General features: G+C 44.5%; 3 protein-coding genes across 3 annotated transcripts; all 3 read right to left on the bottom strand.

Annotated features, from left to right (window-relative positions):
* Positions 1-4,787: 4,787 nt before the first annotated feature.
* Positions 4,788-6,269, bottom strand: gja10b (gap junction protein alpha 10 b). The gene has a single exon (XM_023810245.2). The coding sequence runs from the start codon at positions 6,267-6,269 to the stop codon at positions 4,788-4,790; it is 1,482 nt and encodes a 493-aa protein (XP_023666013.2).
* An 882-nt stretch (positions 6,270-7,151) lies between these two features.
* LOC140581197 (CASP8-associated protein 2-like) lies at positions 7,152-15,592 on the bottom strand. The gene is made up of 9 exons (XM_072703073.1): positions 15,244-15,592; positions 14,526-14,635; positions 14,250-14,327; positions 13,887-13,993; positions 12,490-12,605; positions 10,712-12,267; positions 7,929-10,386; positions 7,668-7,767; positions 7,152-7,568 (listed from the first exon to the last, which is right to left on the bottom strand). Exons 2-9 carry the CDS (start codon positions 14,602-14,604, stop codon positions 7,506-7,508), a joined length of 4,557 nt encoding a protein of 1,518 aa, XP_072559174.1. The 5' UTR covers positions 14,605-14,635; positions 15,244-15,592; the 3' UTR covers positions 7,152-7,505.
* A 5,354-nt stretch (positions 15,593-20,946) lies between these two features.
* LOC140581196 (gap junction alpha-10 protein-like) lies at positions 20,947-22,428 on the bottom strand. The gene has a single exon (XM_072703072.1). The coding sequence runs from the start codon at positions 22,426-22,428 to the stop codon at positions 20,947-20,949; it is 1,482 nt and encodes a 493-aa protein (XP_072559173.1).
* Between the last annotated feature and the right edge of the window lie 753 nt (positions 22,429-23,181).

The raw sequence follows: 23,181 nt of genomic DNA, 5'->3' as shown, positions 1-23,181 counted from the left end.
AATATGAAAAAAGAGTTTATTCAAAAATGCAAACTATTTAAATTCCAGAATAGGAACACAGCTGTTGCAATCTGTGGAGATATTGAGTATTTGTGTTTGTATTTGTTTGAGGATAGAATAAGCTAATTAAGGACTGAGTTCATTTGCCCTGTGGTCAGTTAGATGTTGTTTTAAAAGAAAAGATAGTGGAACAATCATGTGAAATAGTCATATTTTTCCCTAATTGTAAATTTTGTTAAAAACCTATTTCTGCAGTGGGAATGCATGTTCCTTGTATTATTTCTCTTGTCTTGCGTTTTCTAGGTCTGTAGTCCACAGATGAATATTTAGTCTCCCTTGTCTTGATATTTGCAAAAACAAAAACAGGAATTGCAGAATCAGATCACTGAGAGACGTGCAGGGTTTCAGCTAGAAGCCTGTACTGATGGTACTGTATTCAGAGAGAATGTCATTTTTGGGTGAATATTGTCTCAGTGTAAAAGGTAAAGGAGCAGAGAAGAACATCTTTATTCAAGTTCTCTGAGAAGACAAATGAAAGACTTTCTGTCTCACTTTGGCTCACTTACCCAGTTTTCTTAGTTTGCGCATGTGTATGTGAGTCTGAATGTGTGTGTGTGTGTATCTGTGCACGCACGCATGTATGTGTGTTTTCGCTTGTTGAGAGAATTTTTTAATGGAGGGAATGTGATCGTGAGTATCCTTTGTTTTATTTTCTAATTTATTTTATTTCTCTTGTGTTTTTCTGATGTTACCACCACACTCGCGTTTAGTGGAAATGAAAACCATCATTTGGTGAAAAGTTAGGAAATGACGAACGATGTCAGATACACACCACACACACAAACACGCAGGGCGCCCCCTGCTGGCCCTGGCTTTGAACTTTTCCCCTCAAAGGTGACATGGAAAGTAAATGCGATGAAAAGCACATTCAAAATAGGACAGCAAAAATGAAGGGGCAGCCTTGCACCGGCTGCTGTCACTTTCATAAACGCTTTAAGGTTCCTGCAGTAGATAGTCATTCTCATCCATATTCCATGTTTAGCACAGTTAGCGTTGTCTGTAGCATTGTGCTGAGTCCCTTCTCCATGTCATCACTCCCATCCATCCCGTTACTGTACCAAATGCACACCTGGAGTCACGTCCGCTGTGCTTTCTGCGCGGGTGAGAGTGTTTCTCTTTCTTATGGGGACTTTCCTGCAATGGCTGAATGAGCACACATTCCTGCCCAGCCCTCTGCGCTCTGCTGTCACTCCGTTTCCTTGGCAACTGACAACTACCTGGTCAGATCTGACTCCATGCCCAAGTCTAATAAGCTTTTGTGCACTGTCATCTCAGTAATATGTTGACTTTTATGGTGATTCTACCGTGAAGTTTTTTTTTTTTTTAAACATGTTCTTTGATATCGTCTCAGGGTGCCAATTTTTTCCACATTCTGACTCTTCTGCCATAGCATTTAGTGAATTTTTGTTTTGGGTATTCTCCTCATTCAGTTATACCATATCTCAGACTTTTCTATGTAGCCATCTCCAAGTCATTGTCACTAGTGTAGATCAGACATGCACAGTATGGATGGCCGCCTTCTTCAGCTATCTAAGGTGACGCACCCTAGTAGATGTCCAAAATGGGTGATTTGCCTCGGGTGCCGAAGTACTGAGCCGGACATTTATGAGAATTCAGTCTGGCCGCGGACAGAGACGCTCGACCTGACGGATGACGCACCGTGTTTTTGAAAGCTGTAATCGCCGATTGGCAGAATTAAAGTGATGCTCTTAGCGTTTTATGTTGGACTTTGTGTTTGTATATTCGCTGCTTCTCTTCTGAGAAATAACACTGGCTTTCCAGAGGAGTCATTCTTCATTATTTGCAGTACTTTATAATTCTTGGAAATATGAGCGAACGCACAGGTTGATGTCATGTATAGAGGACGAAAAAACGATAATGTTTACAAAACTAGAGTCATCGCGTGTTGTGCATTCAGTTGACTAGTCCTGTATATAGAATGAAATTCAATCGGGTCGAATGTTCCGCTCTTGGAAGCGTGTTCAAAACTGAAAAAAAAATGGCCACTCTTTACTATGCGTTTTACCTTGCAAATTACCTGATCCCCTGGCGGCGTGTTACTATGGATACAAGTGCACCTCTAATTTTTGCCTTAGACTTTTACAGAGGCCATAATTCACATTTAAGTGAAGTGTATGCAAGGGCCTGTGCCCCTTTGCTGAGTCAACAGTATAGACTTTCTCACACTTATCTACCTGTGAAATGTTCATACCTCTCATAACTGGTCAATGGCTGTATCAGCAACCACATCAGGTGTTTTTTCTACATGCTTTTTACACAGATTATATGGATTATTGTATTAGTAGGTTTTGGTGCACCATTTTTTAAATGTTAACGGTTCTTAAGCTTGTAGTTCATTTATTTTCTCTTGGTTTTTTTTTAGATGACTGTTTTGTGTTAATATTGTCGATTTTGAGATAGCTGTGATATGCTTATTCTCTTACCTAGACTTTTTACTTTTTTGCTACATAACCCTAATTAAATTTAATTACTTTTCCCCAATTGTAAATACAGTATTGTGCAACCTCATTTTCATTCATTTCAAACGGTAGTGTTATATAAATGATTTTTTTTTTTTTTGTCTGGACACCATTTCTGTTAATGAAATAAAGAACATATGTATACAATGTGTCAGATGGGGTTTTTTTTTCTGTATCTCACTCATTTTTGTCACAGTTATGCAGATGTTGACATTTCTGATCCAGAAAATAAAAATCCAGACCAAGATTTTATTTTAGGCAAAAAGTTGAATACACTGTGACTATATTCATCTGGTTGGTTGACACAAAATCTTGGTCTGGACTTATACTTTCTGGACTGGAAATGTCCTCCAGGACATTTGGGGCATGTGGCTCAGTGGACTAAGCCTGTATGCCTGTAATTAGAAGGTCACTGCTTCAAACCAAGCCTCAGCATGTCTGCAGGTCCTTGAGCAAGGCCCTTAACCCCCAGCTCCCTGGGCACCGCTACGGGTGGCTGCCCTTCACAGACAACTTACTCCACAAAGAGCCAGTTGAGGGAGGCGTAAAAACAATTTCCCCACAGGGGTTAATAAAGTATCAATTATTATTGTTATTAAGATCCAGTAGATTAGTCCTGTTGATAAGGAAGCCCTTGGGTGTGGTCAGTAAATGACAGTGTGCAGAAAAGCCTGCATGTGAAGATGGGTGGACCAGTTACTTTCAGCTGAAGGTAGGACCAGTTTTGCCACAAGTTTCAATCACAGGGTGTGAATCTGTAGTTTGAGTTAATAGTCAGAAGCAAAAGGCTTCTGCAGAAGCTTTTAATAATTCAATAACCCTTGAGATCCAAGTTTCATTCGTTCTACAGCCTCCACATTAGGACTGCAAACCAAGCTGCTTGAAGGTAAGTAGGGAAGATGTCATGGCTTAATGCGTAATTCTTTCCTTCTGTTACTCTGTTCTAATACTGTTTCTCGAGCTGGGCTCCACCAATCTGCCCATAAAACGGTGAGATATTACCAGGCACCCTGTCTCTCATCGGCTGAACGACATGATGGTGAAACGACCCAACAAGCAAGTAACCTGCCAGATGTCAAGTCAGCAGAGTGAGTTTTTTTTTGCTTTAATTCAGGCTTCTGTTACGGCTACGGCTTCACATGCAAGATTCTGTCAGTTTTCAAAGTCCTCTGATCCTTATATTCTTTGGAGTGAAATGACACCAAGCATTTGCACAGAATAAAGTCAAGAAAAAGAAAGAGGAAAATCTTTTTGCATGAGTTTCTAAAATCACTGATATTTAAAAAGGTATAATCAGTTGCAAAAGAAAAGCAGAGTTAATAATAGGTTCTTCTGTGGTCAGTAGTGGTTACAAATATATGATGATGTTTAAGTGTAGCTTTTTGCAAATTGTTCTTTTGAGAGAATTCTGCTTATCATAATTTTTTATTAGTTTAGACTAATGGTCAATACAAAACAAGTCTGTATGAAATGCTCTTTTTACGTAATAATATGCAAACACCATTAAACAGTGTTTGTTATATAATATGTCTCAGTTGATGGGTAACTCATTTCTCTCTTTTAAACCGTGATAGGTCTTTCAGTGTAAAAACCACTCCTAGGCTACATAAGCGGGACAAAATATAATGTAAAAATTTACACGGTGCTTGCAAAGTCTCTGCTACTAAAACTGATTCAAATTTATTATACATAGCTATTTCAGTTTCGTGTTGTAAAATTAAACACGTCTGCCTGAATGAAGCATAAATGTGTTACGGAAATGCAACGTATGCAATGTAGCGTGGGGTGAGCGAGGCGGTTTGGCCGATCATTCTCAAATCGCGAGCGCCCTCTACAGGCCGAGGAAGTATTGTCGATGGCTTCATTTTTTCATAATGGAGGATAGCTCCAGGATCATACTCTAAAAAAGAGAAAGACATATAAAATTATTAATACACACGGCATATTATGTTGGCATCTGAGGTGAATGTTGGTCCACATCCCAATATCTTCCATCTTTAATGTCTATTTGTATCTTTATTTGTTTGTTTAAACTTTACCTGTTACTAACACTTTCATTTTAGGCTCTTGTTTTCTTACTTTTCAGATGCAGATGCCTATGACATTTTCTGCAACGTTCACATCAGCGATTCAGGGCTAATATAAAACTGTTACTTTTAATACACTAAGTTGATATGCAAATCGCACATTAATATCGGGAAATAACTGAATAAAATTCCAAGTTAATGTGATCTGATGATATTCTGCTTATGCTTTCTGTGTACTTGCCATTGACATCCTCCTTCCACTCGCCGGGGGCGGAGTCGCAGGCGGACTCTCCGCCTGCGAGATGCGCTTGGGGTCGGGCCCGGAGCCGCTTCCCGAAGCCGGGCTCGCAGGTGGGCTGGCCAGCTTGCTCTTGGACAGTTCGCGGGACATGAAACTGGGCTTCCGCGTTGATGGGTAGTGGCCGCTGTCCGGAGAAACACTCCGATCTTCTCCAAAGTCCTTGTGGCAGCTTATACGACTCTGTCTGCGCACTGCGTTACGGACGGCCGCAGGTATCTCCATGTGGCTGGAGTGAGATGCTCGTTTGGGGTGCGCTCCTCCCTGACCTGGATAACCTTGTGTCCTGGGTCCATTTCCCCCATTTGAATCACCGCTACTGGATGACTGGTCTCGGTTTTCCAAAGTATTTCGGCGATCTGAGGCGCCAAACATCCGCTGGGCTTGGATCTCGCCTTGACTAGACTGCTGTAGCTGTTCTCTGTGGTGCTGATCGAAGACCTTCAGATGATCACGATCCCCAGCGCTGCTGTCTGGCTTCAGCGACTCGTTATCTGCTGGGGGACCAGATGAAGGCATGTACACTGGAAGAGGCTCCAACTGCCCATACGGCAGCCCTGGGTAAGTAGTTAATTGTATAATCTTTTGCGGAGACGAGCTTGTAAGAACACCGACTTGTTGCATTGTGTTTTTCTTCAGTTTACAGATGCTGTCATCGCCCGCGCAGCCGTTCCCGTATAAACTTCGTCTGATTTTTTTCACCCCTAAGTGAGATATTTCGAGGATGTTGAGAGACAGGGAAAGACCGGCAATCGCTAACATAAACACCATGAATATTGTTTTCTCCGTCGGTCTAGAAACAAAGCAGTCTACGCTGTTTGGGCAAGGCGTTCTTTCACATTTGTACAAGGGCTCCAGTCCAATTCCATAAAGGACATACTGGCCCAGTATAAATCCCAGCTCCACCACCGATCTAGTTAAGATATGGAAAACGTAAGTGCGCAGTAATGATCCGCGTAAAGGTGCCTTGCTTACTTTCTTCTGTTCTTCCAACTTTCTCAACTCCCTCTCCATCCGTTTGTGCTCCTCCAGAATGGGATCCGTGTCCTCCAGCTCGATCTTCAGCTGAATCTTTTTCTTACGCCTTTCTTTTTCAAGAGCCCTTAAGCGGTACAGAGCGTGGCCCATGTACACCAGCGATGGCGAAGAGACGAAAATGATCTGAAGCACCCAGTACCGTATCAGTGAGATCGGAAAGGCTTTGTCGTAGCACACGTTACTGCAGCCGGGCTGCTCTGTGTTGCAGGTGAACTGGCTTTGCTCATCATTCCAAACGTCCTCAGCGGCCACACCAAGGAGAAGCATCCTGAATATGAAAAGGATGGTCAACCAGATCTTCCCCACTATGGTGGAGTGAATATGGACTTCTTCCAAGATGCTTCCTAGCAAATTCCAGTCCCCCATCTTCAGAGCTACATATTTTGCACGGAAAAGTAGGGAGAAGGACTGATCTAAACAAGGTTCTCAAAGTTTCATTTTTTTTAAAAGAACGATAAAGAACGCAGTGATGTTTTCTGTTATAAATTGTCACCAAAAAGTCTTTTAAATAGACTAGATGGAATCTCAGCACTGCACCAGTGAAAAAGTGGCCACAAAATGAACAAACACTGTCCTGCCTGTGGAGATGGCTAATGTGAATGTGCTGATGATCCATCGTGCAGTTTATAGAAGGATGAGATCGACCTGGACCCAACTGGACAATAGCCTGGGGGGTGATTTTATAATGCAGTTGTTGACAGCACTGTACAGTACAAGGTGCTCACAAATAAAGTCACATACTCATCAATATAACCCCTACGAGCACATGCTCTTCCCAGTGGTCCGGCACGGTAAATTACACCGCGTTTACCTGTATTTGAAGAATGGAGATTGGCTTGTATTCCTACCAGTTTGCAACAGCATAAGGATGCTTGATTTTATGAAGTTTGGCAAAGTAATTAACTAATGTCCAATCCATAGGGCCAGACAAGATGATCAATGAGTCACGTCCGATTTTATAGTCAACTGCATGGTGTGCTAGTTTAGGCCATTTGCCAATGAAAGACGGCAGGCTAAACAGCAGAGTCCAATATGGGCAGGAACTGTTATTTCCAAGAGGTTTTTAAATAAGGTCACGCCTATGACCTCAGAAATGCACCTTATGTATACTTGGTCAGTTGGGTGATGACTGAGCATTATTACCTTGCAGTGACTTTGTATTTTTGCACTTGCGATTATATTTGCCAACACCAATTAGACAATGAATGCACCAACTAAATAAATTAGTTTTATTAAAAACCAGTCACATTTAAAGAATATTTCCAAATCAAATTTGTGACTTATCCTTTAGCAAAAACTAGAAAAGCAAACATTCATCCAAAGTAATTTCATTTCTGTACACATTTATATATTAAAAGTCATAAACATTTCATAAACTTTATGAACTTTTTTGACATTCACTTTTAACCAAAAATGCAAATGGCCTCAAAATAACTTTCAGTTGTGACTGTGACTGAAACAATATTTTGCCCGATTTCTTTTGTAGATGAGCCCTTGCTACATCATGAGCACTTGGCTGGGCTTCTGGCATTGCGGCAAAATCTACTTCAGCCCTCCGGTGACATAAGCAGGAAACGCTGACATTTCACATCCCTCAACAGCTCAGCTCTTCATCTTCTCCTTCTCCTTGAAGAGCTTCATCAGTTGGGAAAACCTCTCCTCAATCTAGAAAAAAGCAGGGCATCACATGGAACACTACAGTACTGACCACAGTTTTTGCATGAAAATGAACACTATACATGGTAATCGGGTCGTTTAAGATACCTCGGTAGGTGATTTGTTTATCTTGGTTGACAGAGCTGAGAATGTCTCTTGGGAGGCCCCCTTCGTCATCAGCTCAATAAGAATATCCCTGTCCTCTTCCCTTTATGAGGGGAAAAAGCATTCTATATGATGGACAACATACAATTCATTGGACAAATGGCACCAGATGTTTCTACATGGAAAAAAAGCTCAAAGGATGCTCAAGATTTATCAAGGTGAAAGGTCAGGACTATAAACTATAATACATTGAGGATGACATACCTGGTCCACGTCACCACCACTTCTCCTCTTTTCCTAACTACATTCCTTGCAGACAGACTGTTGGGTGACAATGGGATAGACACTGAGCCACTCCTCTTCTCCTTTGGGCTCCTCATCTCTTTGTTCATGTTTCTTGACTTCTTCTGCCTTTGCTTCCCTCCCTGTGCCTCGTCAGTCCTCGCTTTCTTGGCCTTCAACTCAGGATGGTGCTTCTTCCGCTTTCCAGCCTTGCCATGACTTTTTATGAGGACGCTTTCATCATTCTCCACAGCTGGTTCATCATGAGCCACCAGGGATTCTGTTTCACACCCTGCTGGCTCTCTGGCAGCATCTCTAGAGGAACATGCACCACCAGCATCGCAGGTGACATTTCTGTCCTGGCAAGCCAACGTCGGAGACTCTTCACCAACAGATACCAACTCTGAGGCTGAAAGCACGGCATCCATTGCACCTTTTCTCTCTCCTGAAAATACCGATTGTGGTTTGTCTGGTTTGTCTAGGTCTACAGGATTGTGGATGGTACTTGACACAAAAGCAGTGGATGCGTGTCTAATTCTTATAATGAATTGACCATTGGATTTCTCCATCAAAACCGCCTGCATCGGCACATGAGGCTTGATCTGAAACACAGGTGACGTGATGGCCTCCTGTGAGACACCTCCTCCACTAGACTCAACACTTGTGTTGTCGGAGTCCAGGGCTAGGTGAATGTCTTGTTCGGCAGCATCTTCCCAATCCAGCAGAGCATCCTCGCTTAAGCGTGCACTGATGACACTGTCAGGGGCTGAGGCCGGCCCTCTGTTAACAGAGCTCAGGAAGCTTGGGTGGCCATCGGACTTCAGCAGTGAAGGGATAGTGAGATTTGCCAGATCCTCAGGCAAAATTGAATTAGCTCTTTCTGAAATCACTGTGGAGGATGGTGTTACTCTGTCGAAAGCAAAGCTTGGGGGGACCTCCAGCATACAACTTTCGTCAAGCACAGCTGGGTTCAGAGGGATGTGAATTTTTGAGTTGGGAGAGAATTTGCATGGTGAAATGTCTGACCAGGCTGTTATGAGTTTTGATAGAGTTGCAGCCTCATCTGGAGGTATCCCTGCAAAACTCTCGCCACAAGTACCGTCTTTCCGAGGTGTACTGACAGACCAATTGTTGGAGTCTGCTGCAGATACACTGTTTTCCATCAGATCTAAGCCATCCTGCAACAAACACTCGAAGATCTCTCCCATTTGGGAGTCTGTGACTAGGTTAAAGGTCAAGCTGGATGTCTGCTGCTCAGTGAGAATGTCATAGTCAGATTTATCCTGCAAGGAGGCACTATGGGAAAGGCGACGGACCAAAGCAGGTGGTTTTTCTGGACTATTAGCATTATTTGAGGGTGTGAATGCAGAATGATGAACAAGTTGCAGATCTTGCTTTTTCCTTTCTGGAACCTTATCTTCCTCACTTACAGTCATCCTCAGATTTGGTGGTGAAAGAGTTTTTTTCCCTGGCGTTTCAGAAGTCTTGTGTTCTAACTTTCTTCTGGGCATTGGAGTAACTGAAGATTTAACTATGCTGTCAGGCAATTTCTTCAGCAATGGAACCAGATTCTTTTTTGGATTTTTGAAGTTGCACTTGATCATGGAGGAATGTTTCACATCTGCGGGTCTGCACTGACTCAAAAGGGTGGCCTTGATTTGCTTGAACAAGAAGTCAAACTGACCTTCCACAAAACTCCACAGTTTTTTCTTCAGACTCGGGGACTGCTGTTGAAAGATGCGCTTGACGATACCATTATTGGAAATTTTATTCATGCAGACAGAAATGATGTTGTTCAGCTTGGGCTTTAGGTTGTGCTCCGTACTACACAGTTTACTAAAGTTCACATTATTTACAAAGTCTGTAAAGGAGACTCGAGACATGTCAATTATATCGTAGAAGTACTTTTTGGGAAATGTTTTATGAAGTTCCATATACTTGTTTCTTGTGTGTGTGTGAATCTGTGTGAACATGTCCATGACTTCAGGGATGGTAGATGGATTTGTTTTGGGCAAAAGTGGCACAAATGTTTTGAAGGGCTTCTTATTTGGGAGAGACATCTTCTTAGATTTGCTCTGCATTGCTTTGCCTCCAACTCCAGAGACACCAGCAGAAACCTCCGGCGCCTTCCGGGCATCTTTCTCGGCAAGTCGAGCGGACCTTGGGCTGGACTGATTACTGCTGGCCAACACAGAACTGGTTTTATTCTGCAGTGGACTGGCAGGGACTGGAGAACCATCTTCATTGTCACTGACGATCGCTCCCTCTTCTAGTTCATTTTCATCCTCTGTCGTGCTGGAGGAGGAGAGGGAAGAGGCCGCCGGCGGGGTCTGGTCCTTCTGTGGGAGCTTCACGGAGCTGTAGTTGGGTTTCTCATTCTCCTTATTCACGTCCATTTTTCTTGTGCTGGTGCTGAAGGTTACAGTCACACTGGAGAATTCTGGGGGAAAAACAAACAGAGGCAGTGTTACTAGTGCTAAAGAAACACATGTAATAACAATAATTGATAAATTCCACACGGATCAAAGTATCTTTACGCCTCCGCGAACTTACTCTCTGTAGGTGACAGAAGCTGGCTGCGAAAAGTGCTAATGAAAGTGTTTAAATGTTTAAAAAGCTTCCTTGTACAGTAACAAATCAGTACTAGAACAATTTTTGAGCTATGAAATATCAAAAGTGTTAAACGAAATGGTTCCGTCTAATGTTACATGAAATCGTTGTGACATCTTGTAAACAACTGACAGAAAACAAATATTTATACGTACCTTTACTCAGGCTTTTCACGTGTGGCGCCTTCCCAGAGGACAATGCTTGGTTTTTTACTGGGCGGACAGGACTGGTAAGTGGGCTGATAACATTTGGGAAGAACTGAATGCTCTTCAGAGTAAGCATCATAGAGTCTTCATCGTGGAATGAAGTGGAACTTGAGGGCACCGGGTCCTGGTCCTCATTCCAAGTGGAATTAGGCTCAGAACAGTTTTTAGGTGAAGGAAAGGAACTACTGACTTCCGGTTCAGGCACCACATGCGTTGTGAACGTCCTGCTCACCCCAGACAATTCTAGGGTGTGATCTTTTGACAGGCTGTGCTCCGGTGCTGAATTTTTAACATCGCTTTCTGGCTCTGTACTAGAAATGGGGCTTTTCTCCAACGGCGTAGATCCGAACAGCTGATTGTCAGAGGCAGGAGGGGATTCAGCCTGCTTGTCATTTCTTAAACTCTCGCGACTCCCTGATTCTGCTTCTTTCTTACACTCAGCTTTTTTCGTAGAGCTATCCCTCTGACCTTTCTCACTTTCTTTTCTCCTCTTCCGCTCGTGGTCTTTGCTTTTCTCCATCCTAGAGCTTCGCTCTTGCCTACTCCCGCCGCCCTCATTTCCAGAACTCTTATCCTCTCTCTGCCGATGGTCCCTTGGTGGACTCCTCTCCCCCCTGCGCCTGGATGAGGAGCTTGACCGCTCTTCAACACCACTCTGGCTTGAGCTGTGCTGCTTTCTCTCTTTGCCACTGGATTCTGCAGTGCTCCTGTCCAGCCCATTCTGGTCATGGTTGGGCCTTCGCTCCCTAATACTCTTTGCCTCAGCATCCCTGGAGTCCTTGTGTCGCCCTTTTGATGCATGCGAGTTGGAAGGTCGGTGGTGCAGAGCTTCTGGAGTTGGCCTCTTCTGACGAGGAGGGCTGTGGACCTTCTCAGATTTCCTTGAAAAGTCAGTGGTGAGCGGGTGGCTTCCTTTGTTTGGCTTGACGTGATCTTGGCCTGCTTCCCGGCGCTCTGAGTTCAATCCTCCTCGATCCTTCACCTTACATTCACTGCTTACACTAGAATCATCACAATTGTGCGGGCCTCTTTTCTCAGTGGACTCACACTTCCCACTCGTTCTTTCCTGGAAGGCAAGTCCCTGTGTTACAGTGCTTACCTGCAGTCTATCATCATTCCTTGTACACTGTCTCTCAGATGGAGCTTCTCCTTCCCTGCCAGCAGGACGGAGAATTCTAGAATCTCTGCTCTTATTCACATGTACAAAATTAGCACGTTTACTGGATGCCTCGATGGCTGTACCCACGCCCCTTGCTTTGTCATGTACTGAAGAGTTCGAAAGCGGGGCATCCGCAGCCTCAACATTGGGCCAGTGAACAGGAACATTTCTGTCTTTCTGGGATGGTTGAGGGAGGTCCTTTTGCGCAGAGCTGACCCTGTGTTCTTGTGTTTGTACTGATCCAGCTAGATCACATGTCCCTGCAGGGTTTAATCTGGTAAATTCACGTCTTTGCAAGTTGATCTGTGATCGAGGAAAGGGAGGGCCGCTACCAAAACGACCAGACCTAGAAATGCGAAAAAACCCAAACATTTTCACAAAAATAAATAAATTAAAGAAATGCTACACGGACTACTTTGACAGAAATGCTCAAAAATTTTATTTTTGTAACCTTAAAAAGCAACTAAATGGCCATTACACTTCTAATCCATTAAATTTATTTTTAACTTAATCCCAAAACAAAAATACCACTTAAAACATGTACTTTTTAAGGGGACAAAGCACTTGCCTATGATTCAGTCTATTGATCTCCTCGTTCACGCGCCCAATTTCCATCTTGGCTGTTTTAATAAGGGCACTTATGTTCTTCTTGAGTTGCATGTTTTCATTGAGCAGCTTTTCATTCTTAACAAGACAAAAGCCAAAATGAATACAGCACAGAAAGTCATGGATTTGTGCTATTCTACTGGAGAAACAGTTAAGCTAAAAATGTCTTACAGACAGGGTAACATTTTGTAAAGAAAGTTAATATTATACTGCATAAAAGATTTCCCCAGTGCATAACAGTTTCATGCCTTTGACATTCCAATGTGTAAAAATCATCAGTAGCCTTCAATTAAAGTAACACAGGAAAGATAGATAACAGTATTAAATGTTTCTGTAATGATTTTCATTCTGTAAGTTTGTGCAAAGCTTTAAAACAAAACCAAGACCTGCAAATTAATTCTTTAACATTGTTTTCTGCTGTGTCCAGTTTGCTCTTAAGCTACGATTAGAAAAAAAAGGAAAATTTTCATAAATGCTAGATAGGAAAACGTATAGCAAGTACATGTGAAGTGTTAAGCTATAAACCAAATGTGCTGCTTTCGATTCAAGGCTTGATAAATAAACAGACTGATGCCTAGAAATTCTTAAAATGAACAATGTGTTTAGCAGAGGTGGACAGTTTAGCTCACCTGACTAAGATTTTGTTTCAACCACCCAGTTAAGTACAGTAACCCCTTCACATTCATGGACTAGACATTCGCAGTCTCAGTTATTTGCATGTTGGCTGCAAACAATTAAATGGTAATATTTTCGGAGCTCGCTTAAAGATCACAGACACAATGTGCAGGTCAAAAACAATACTGAAAATGATTCAAATCACAAAGTCAAATAATATAGAAATATTAGCGACAACATATTTGTTAGTATGCATACTACATCATTAATATTAAATCTCTTGGCTTGAGTACACCGTGCGTCTGTCTCAGCAACCAGCCTTATTCACCTGTTAGCTGTCTTTGTGACCATGGAATCTCACATTTCTCACAACTTTTAAACTTTCCAAAGCCGTTAATTTTGCATTTTTAATAAAGACTCCAAAACACGGCACTCCCACTTTGTACAATAGTAAATTTGTACAAACAGGGACATAATTTACATGGTTTGTATATTATATACAAAGTTTAGATAAGAAATGACAGCAATTTAACAAGAAAAGTGTACAGTGCACTGTGTTTAGAAATTGGTAATAAATTGTCATGTTCATTCAGACTAGCAGACCTTATGCGAATATGGAGGAGGACTGTACTCTGTGACTATACTCAACTGGTTGGTTGAAACAAAACCTTGGTCTGGATTTTTACTTTCTGGACCTGAACTATCCACCTCTGGTGTTTAGAGTAGAGTTTAAATGGCCCAAACCTCATTGTGAGTAGATTCTTTATGCTGCTGCTCCTCAGTGATGAATTCTTCATATAGATCAATGAAATCTTTTAACTTCTGGCATAAGATGGGTGTACTAACAATCTCTAAATCCAAGCACAACATATACCAAATTACTGTGAGGCTGAGTATACAGAAGGCTCCATTAACAGCACAATTACCACTTATTACAAGTAATAGTTACTACAACAGTTCCTCTCATGATCCAGACTGTTTTCATAATTTTAGCATACTGTGTAGTGCTATGCACAGAAATGGCTTTGTGTTAAGCATTTCAGAATAAAATTTCCATTTGTTTGTTCTTAAAATTTCAAGAATCCCATTTAAACCTGTCAGATTTACCTGCATTTTTACTGTTGACGGGACTCTGGTCCAGCCCCCAGTAAATATCCACTGAATCCTCATTAACCACAGGTGAGTCTGAAAGACAGAGAGACACATTACTTTTGAGTGTCTTGATACCCTACAAGTGTTGTTGCTCAGTATTATCTGAAGCCTTACAAGCTTTCCAAGACTGACTTAACTTTGACATTTGAGCAGAATAGTCATGTAACCATATAAAATATACTTAAAGTGTATATAAAGAGCACAATAGCAAAAAAAGAGAGAAAAACGCACCACAATTTTTCAAACTGAGATCTCCGTTCATCTCATCTAAGAAAATCTTCTCCATGTTGTTTCCTGTTGGCTCATCCATAAATACTTTTACAGAAGGCACTGCAAATATACTTCAAGTTTAACAAAGCATTAATATTTCGTCGCATTTGGTACAATTCAGACACGTGGTCATATATTAAAAGTCATTCTGCCATCTCATCTTAATGTGGCAAACGTTAAATGTTCAGCTATTTAAATATTTCTGGAATGCATGCCAAAGTATATACACAAACTCTGACAATTAAAATACGACAGCATACAGAAATCTGAAATCAACTGCTAATTGCTTATTTTGTTATTTAAAACGTACAGTTATTTAAAATGGAACCTATCTAAGTGAGGTAGCTCAAAATAGGCAACTGGAGTCTTCATTCTGGTCCCAGGCACGTTTAACAGTAAGACGAAGCTCGCTGGCTCTTCTAAGCATACGGCAGGACAGCTAGCATAATATCTGACAAAGAAAAACCTGCCAGTACCTGCTCCTCGTGTAGACTACAAGTAACTTATCGGAAAAAGGTCGACAGTTAAGTGACAGTACACTAACACTTGCTTTCCATAGCAAGAATAATTTCAGGGCTAGCATGAGAATTAGCCTAAAACTACAGATTCTGCACTGATCTCTCTATTGTTGTAATATGTAATGTAAAAGACGGAACAAAATTATCAAACGTGCATTTACCTTTTGTAATTTGCTGGACTGCTGTCTTTCCTCCAACATAACTTTCACAGAGATATTTCGCTGCTGCCTTTACCCAGAGCAAGTCTTGCCTGGACTGGACTGGCCGTATTTAAGGGGCTTTTCCAGCGCACCATGTAGCCTACCCTACTTTTGGCACGGTACTTTCGGTACTTTCTTTTAATGACTTCATTAGAAAAGAGAAAGTACCAAAAGTTCAATACCAAAAGCACTAAATGACATCACAACGCGTGGCGGGATATTTTATACTGAATTTGAAAAATGGTCGTAATATGTATAATAGCTTCTCAATAAGGACACACGAGCAGCCAAGTCGAATTTGCCCTTTTTACTGAACACCACACACCGTAAACATCAGTGTTTTCGCAGCCGCATACATAGCTAATCATGCTAATTAACAAAGCCTCTATTGCCACCTATAGGGCATCTGTAACAATACACTCCATTTACTACAAATATTATAAGGTTTCTCCTCCTTGGATTGCCACCTTATCGTGGTGGAGGGGTTTGCGTGCCTCCGTGAACCTGGGGGCTATGTTGTCCGGGGCAATAGCCCCTGGTAGGGTCTCCCAAGGCAAAAAGGTCCCAGGGGAGGGGCCAGACAAAGAGCAATCCAAAAGAACCTCATGAAAAAGTTAAATATCAAAGTCCCGTTGCCCTCGCCCGGACTAGGGTCACCGGGGCCCCACCCTGGAGCCAGGCCTGGGGGAGGGGCTCGTAGGCGAGCGCCTGGCGGCCGGGCCTTGGCCCGTGGGGCCCGGCCGGGTACAGCCCGAAAGAGGCACGCGGGACTGTCCCCAGGTGGGCCCACCACCCGCAGGGGGAATGTCAGGGGTTCGGTGCTTTGTGGATCGGGTGGCGGCCAAGGGAGGCCCTGGCGGTCCGATCCCCGGCTGACAAAACTGGCTTTCGGGACATGGAATGTCACCTCTCTGGTGGGGAAGGAGCCTGAGCTTGTGCGGGAGGTTGAGAGGTATCGGCTAGATATAGTCGGGCTCACCTCAACGCATAGCTTGGGTTCTGGAACCAATCTCCTGGAGAGGGGCTGGACGCTCTTTTACTCTGGAGTTGCGGCGGGTGAGCGACGCCGGGCTGGGGTGGGGCTATTGGTGGCCCCGCAGCTCGGTGCATTAACAACGGAGTTTACCCCGGTGAATGAGAGGGCTGTCTCTCTGCGCCTTCGGGTCGGGGATAGGTCTCTGACTGTCATCTGCGCTTATGCGCCGAATGTCAGTTCGGAGTACCCGGCCTTCTTGGATTCCCTTAGCGGTATGCTATTTGGCGTGCCGCGGGGGGATTCCGTTGTTTTTCTGGGGGACTTCAACGCTCACGTGGGCAATGACAGTGTAACCTGGAAGGGGGTGATTTGGAGGAACGGCCTCCCTGATCTGAACCCGAGTGGCGTTCTGTTATTGGACTTCTGTGCAATGCATGGTTTGTCCATAACGAACACCATGTTCGAGCATAAGGGTGTCCATAAGTGGACATGGTACGAACATGCCCGGGGCTACAGGTCGATGATCGATTTTATAATCGTATCGTCTGATCTGCGGCCTCCCGTCTTGGACACTCGGGTAAAGAGAGGGGCAGAGCTGTCAACTGATCACCACCTGGTGATGAGTTGGCTCAGGTGGCAGGGGAGGAAGCCGATCAGACCTGGTAGACCCAAGCGCATAGTGAGGGTATGCTGGGAACGTCTGGCAGAGGCTCCTGTTCGCTGGAGCTTTAACTCGTGCCTCCGGCAGAATTCCAACTGCATGCCGGGGGAGGTTGGGGACATTGAGTCTGAATGGACCCTGTTCCGGACCTCCATTGTGGAAGCGGCCGTACGGAGCTGTGGCTGCAGGGTGGTCGGTGCCGGTCGTGGCGGTAACCCCCGTACCCGATGGTGGACACCAGAGGTGAGGGGGGCCGTGAAGCTGAAGAAGGAGGCTTACCGGGAATTATTAGCCCGGGGGTCTCTGGAGGCAGCTGACGGGTACCGGCTGGCCAGGCGCAACGCAGCTCGGGCGGTCGCAGATGCAAAAACCCGGGCGTGGGAGGAGTTCGGTGAGGCCATGGAAAGTGACTTTCGGTCGGCCTCAAAAAGGTTCTGGCAAACCATCCGGAGTATCAGGAGGGGGAAGCAGCTCCTGATTCCTACTATTTATAGTGGGGGGGGGAGGCTGTTGACCTCACCTGGGGACATCACCCGGAGGTGGAAGGAGTACTTTGAGGAACTCCTCAATCCTGCCTCAAATACATCTACGCACACTGCCTTTGAGACATCTGAGGGCACAGAGCCCGAGGGTGCTGGGGGGGGCTTGCCCATCACTGGGACTGAGGTGGCCACGGTGGTTAAACAGCTCCGTGGTGGCCGGGCCCCGGGGGTGGACGAGATTCGCCCTGAGTACCTGAAGGCTCTGGATGTTGTGGGGCTGTCGTGGCTGACACGCCTTCTCAACAGTGCGTGGAGGTCAGGAACAGTGCCGCTGGATTGGCAGACCGGGGTGGTGGTCCCCTTATTTAAGAAGGGGGACCGGAGGGTGTGTTCCAACTACAGGGGGATCATACTTCTCAGCCTCCCTGGGAAAGTCTATTCCGGGGTACTGGAGAGGAGGGTGAGATCGATAGTCGAATCTCGGATTCAGGAGGAACAATGCGGTTTTCGTCCTGGTCGTGGAACACTGGACCAGCTTTATACCCTTGCAAGGGTACTGGAGGGGGCCTGGGAGTTTGCCTATCCAGTCTACATGTGTTTTGTGGATTTGGAAAAGGCTTACGACCGGGTTCCCCGAGGTGCTCTGTGGGGGGTGCTTCGAGAGTATGGGGTCCGGGGTCCGCTGTTGTGGGCGATCCGGTCCCTGTACGAACGGAGCAGAAGCTTGGTCCGCATTGCCAGCAATAAGTCGGACGTGTTCCCGGTGCGTGTTGGGCTCCGCCAGGGCTGCCCTTTGTCATCGGTCCTGTTTATAATATTTATGGACAGGATTTCTAGGCGCAGCCAAGGTGTCGAGGGTGTCCAGTTTGGTGACCTCAGGATTGCCTCGCTGCTTTTTGCAGACGATGTCGTCCTGTTGGCTTCATCAGCTGGGGATCTCCGGCATGCACTGGGGCGGTTCGCAGTCGAGTGCGAAGCGGCAGGGATGAGGATTAGCACCTCCAAGTCCGAGACCATGGTTCTCAGCCGGAAACGGGTGGTTTGCCCTCTTCGGGTTGGGGAAGACGTACTGCCTCAAGTGGAGGAGTTTAAGTATCTCGGGGTCTTGTTCACGAGTGAGGGTAGGCGAGATCGGGAGCTGGATAGGCGAATCGGAGCGGCATCTGCAGTTCTGCAGGCGCTTAACCGGTCCGTCGTGGCTAAGAAAGAACTGAGCCAAAAAGCCAAGCTCTCGATCTATTGGTCCATCTTTGTTCCTACCCTCACCTATGGTCATGAGCTATGGGTAATGACCGAAAGAACGAGATAGCGAATACAAGCGGCCGAAATGAGGTTTCTCCGCAGGGTGTCTGGGCTCTCCCTTAGGGATAGGGTGAGAAGTTCGGATATCCGGGAGGGCCTCAGAGTAGAACCGCTGCTTCTTCACGTCGAAAGGAGCCAGTTGAGGTGGTTTGGACATCTGGTGCGGATGCCTCCTGGGCGGCTACCCGGAGAGGTTTTCCGTGCATGTCCTACAGGGAGGAGGCCCCGGGGCAGACCCAGGACTCGCTGGAGGGATTATATCTCTCGGCTGGCCTGGGAACGCCTCGGTGTCCCCCCCGAGGAGCTGGTGGAGTTAGCTGGGGAGAGGGAGGTCTGGGTGCCTCTCCTGAAGCTGCTGCCCCCGCGACCCGAGCCTCGGACAAGCGGTAGATAATGGATGGATGGATGGATGGATTACTGTATAAGGTTTGATGATGTGCGATATTAATACCAACATCTCATGTTATGCACATCCCTAGTCAGCTAGATTAAGATCAGGCTTTTTCTTACTTTCAATTTCGTATGGACATTATAGCGCAGGGAGTTGAAGTTTCGCTAAAACAGTTTTACTGTCATACAAAAAAAATGTAGCTGGCTTTGCAATTTTAATGATTATATTCCCTTTTTTAGATTTTCTAAAGTATGTTTAAAATCAGTTTACACTGCTTTTTCATAAGCGCTGCATGCCCTCGCCGAACGAGGCTCAAGCTGGCACCTTTTTTATATATATATTGCCCACCACCACCCTCTTAATCACATATCCTTATTCGAATTTTCCGGTCCACCTTAAATGCGATGCAATTTGTGCGATTGTATCTGTAGGAGGACTCATTTAGTGAGATTTACCTTCAGAACTGCATTTGGCTTTCGATTCGTATTAACTGAGCACGCTTCGGCTGACTTGTTAGCACTTTGAGGAAAGTACAGTCATGTGAAAAAATAGGAAAAATATCAATATTAAATCTTCTTTCAAATTATATCTGTAAAGGTGATGTAATTGCATCATCTATGCAAAAACAAGAAACAAATTCACTTATTTACGAAAAGAAATTAACTAAGATGCTAATTTCCACTAAGGAAAAAGTTAGGACACCCTCACATTCATCAATATTTAAAATTCTTAGAATTCAGGTGCAACATATCAGATGAAAATGATTAGGACATTGTCACGCAGCTTTTTGGTGGAGCCTGTCTTATTTACCCCAAGCAAGTAAGTAACCTGCCAGATGTCAAGTCAGCAGAGTGCGTTTTTTTGCTTTAATTCAGGCTTCTGTTCCGGCTATGGCTTCACATGCAAGATTCTGACAGTTTTCAAAGTCCTCTGATCCTTATATTCTTCGTAGTGAAATGACACCAAGCATTTGAACAGAATAAAGTCAAGAAACAGAAAGAAGAAAATCTTTTTGCATGAGTTTATAAAATCACAGATATTAAAAAAGGTATAGGCCTAATCAGTTGCAAAAGAAAAGCATAGTTAATAATAGGTTCTTCTGTGGTCAGTAGTGGTTACAAATATATGATGATGTTTAAGTGTAGCTTTTGTCTCAGTTGATGGATAACTCATTTCTCTCTTTTAAACCGTTATAGGTCTTTCAGTGTAAAAACCACTCCTAGGCTACTTAAGTGGGACAAAATATAATGTAAAAATGTACACGGTGCTTGCAAAGTCTCTGCCACTAAAACTGATTCAAATTTATTATACATAGCTATTTTAGTTTCGTGTTGTAAAAACACGTCTGCCTGAATGAAGCATAAATGTGTTACGGAAATGCAACGTAGCGTGGGGTGAGCGAGGCGGTTTGGCCGATCATTCTCAAATCGCGAGCGCCCTCTACAGGCCGAGGAAGTATTGTCGATGGCTTCATTTTTTCATAATGGAGGATAGCTCCAGGATCATACTCTAAAAAAGAGAAAGACATATAAAATTATTAATACACACGGCATATTATGTTGGCATCTGAGGTGAATGTTGGTCCACATCCCAATATCTTCCATCTTTAATGTCTATTTGTATCTTTGTTTGTTTAAACTTTACCTGTTACTAACACTTTCGTTTTAGGCTCTTGTTTTCTTACTTTTCAGATGCAGATGCCTATGACATTTTCTGCAACGTTCACATCAGCGATTCAGGGCTAATATAAAACTGTTATTTTTAATACACTAAGTTGATATGCAAATCGCACATTAATATCGGGAAATAACTGAATAACATTCCAAGTTAATGTGATCTGATGATATTCTGCTTATACTTTCTGTGTACTTGCCATTGACATCCTCCTTCCACTCGCCGGGGGCGGAGTCGCAGGCGGACTCTCCCCCTGCGAGATGCGCTTGGGGTCGGACCCGGAGCCGCTTCCCGAAGCCGGGCTCGCAGGTGGGCTGGCCAGCTTGCTCTTGGACAGTTCGCGGGACATGAAACTGGGCTTCCGCGTTGATGGGTAGTGGCCGCTGTCCGGAGAAACACTCCGATCTTCTCCGAAGTCCTTGTGGCAGCTTATACGACTCTGTCTGCGCACTGCGTTACGGACGGCCGCAGGTATCTCCATGTGGCTGGAGTGAGATGCTCGTTTGGGGTGCGCTCCTCCCTGACCTGGATAACCTTGTGTCCTGGGTCTATTTCCCCCATTTGAATCACCGCTACTGGATGACTGGTCTCGGGTTTCCAAAGTATTTCGGCGATCTGAGGCGCCAAACATCCGCTGGGCTTGGATCTCGCCTTGACTAGACTGCTGTAGCTGTTCTCTGTGGTGCTGATCGAAGACCTTCAGATGATCACGATCCCCAGCGCTGCTGTCTGGCTTCAGCGACTCGTTATCTGCTGGGGGACCAGATGAAGGCATGTACACTGGAAGAGGCTCCAACTGCCCATACGGCAGCCCTGGGTAAGTAGTTAATTGTATAATCTTTTGCGGAGACGAGCTTGTAAGAACACCGACTTGTTGCATTGTGTTTTTCTTCAGTTTACAGATGCTGTCATCGCCCGCGCAGCCGTTCCCGTATAAACTTCGTCTGATTTTTTTCACCCCTAAGTGAGATATTTCGAGGATGTTGAGAGACAGGGAAAGACCGGCAATCGCTAACATAAACACCATGAATATTGTTTTCTCCGTCGGTCTAGAAACAAAGCAGTCTACGCTGTTTGGGCAAGGCGTTCTTTCACATTTGTACAAGGGCTCCAGTCCAATTCCATAAAGGACATACTGGCCCAGTATAAATCCCAGCTCCACCACCGATCTAGTTAAGATATGGAAAACGTAAGTGCGCAGTAATGATCCGCGTAAAGGTGCCTTGCTTACTTTCTTCTGTTCTTCCAACTTTCTCAACTCCCTCTCCATCCGTTTGTGCTCCTCCAGAATGGGATCCGTGTCCTCCAGCTCGATCTTCAGCTGAATCTTTTTCTTACGCCTTTCTTTTTCAAGAGCCCTTAAGCGGTACAGAGCGTGGCCCATGTACACCAGCGATGGCGAAGAGACGAAAATGATCTGAAGCACCCAGTACCGTATCAGTGAGATCGGAAAGGCTTTGTCGTAGCACACGTTACTGCAGCCGGGCTGCTCTGTGTTGCAGGTGAACTGGCTTTGCTCATCATTCCAAACGTCCTCAGCGGCCACACCAAGGAGAAGCATCCTGAATATGAAAAGGATGGTCAACCAGATCTTCCCCACTATGGTGGAGTGAATATGGACTTCTTCCAAGATGCTTCCTAGCAAATTCCAGTCCCCCATCTTCAGAGCTACATATTTTGCACGGAAAAGGAGGGAGAAGGACTGATCTAAACAAGGTACTCAAAGTTTCATTTTTTTTAAAAGAACGATAAAGAACGCAGTGATGTTTTCTGTTATAAATTGTCACCAAAAAGTCTTTTAAATAGAATAGATGGAATCTCAGCACTGCACCAGTGAAAAAGTGGCCACAAAATGAACAAACACTGTCCTGCCTGTGGAGATGGCTAATGTGAATGTGCTGATGATCCATCGTGCAGTTTATAGAAGGATGAGATCGACCTGGACCCAACTGGACAATAGCCTGGGGGGTGATTTTATAATGCAGTTGTTGACAGCACTGTACAGTACAAGGTGCTCACAAATAAAGTCACATACTCATCAATATAACCCCTACGAGCACATGCTCTTCCCAGTGGTTCGGCACCGTAAATTACGCCGCGTTTACCTGTATTTGAAGAATGGAGATTGGCTTGTATTCCTACCAGTTTGCAACAGCATAAGGATGCTTGATTTTATGAAGTTTGGCAAAGTAATTAACTAATGTCCAATCCATAGGGCCAGACAAGATGATCAATGAGTCACGTCCGATTTTATAGTCAACTGCATGGTGTGCTAGTTTAGGCCATTTGCCAATGAAAGACGGCAGGCTAAACAGCAGAGTCCAATATGGGCAGGAACTGTTATTTCCAAGAGGTTTTTAAATAAGGTCACGCCTATGACCTCAGAAATGCACCTTATGTATACTTGGTCAGT

The sequence above is a fragment of the Paramormyrops kingsleyae genome, chromosome 19 (genome assembly GCF_048594095.1).
Source record: "Paramormyrops kingsleyae isolate MSU_618 chromosome 19, PKINGS_0.4, whole genome shotgun sequence".
Lineage (NCBI taxonomy): Eukaryota > Metazoa > Chordata > Actinopteri > Osteoglossiformes > Mormyridae > Paramormyrops > Paramormyrops kingsleyae.
The sequence above is the reverse complement of the archived record's forward strand: the minus strand, read 5'-3'. Positions and strand labels throughout refer to the sequence as shown.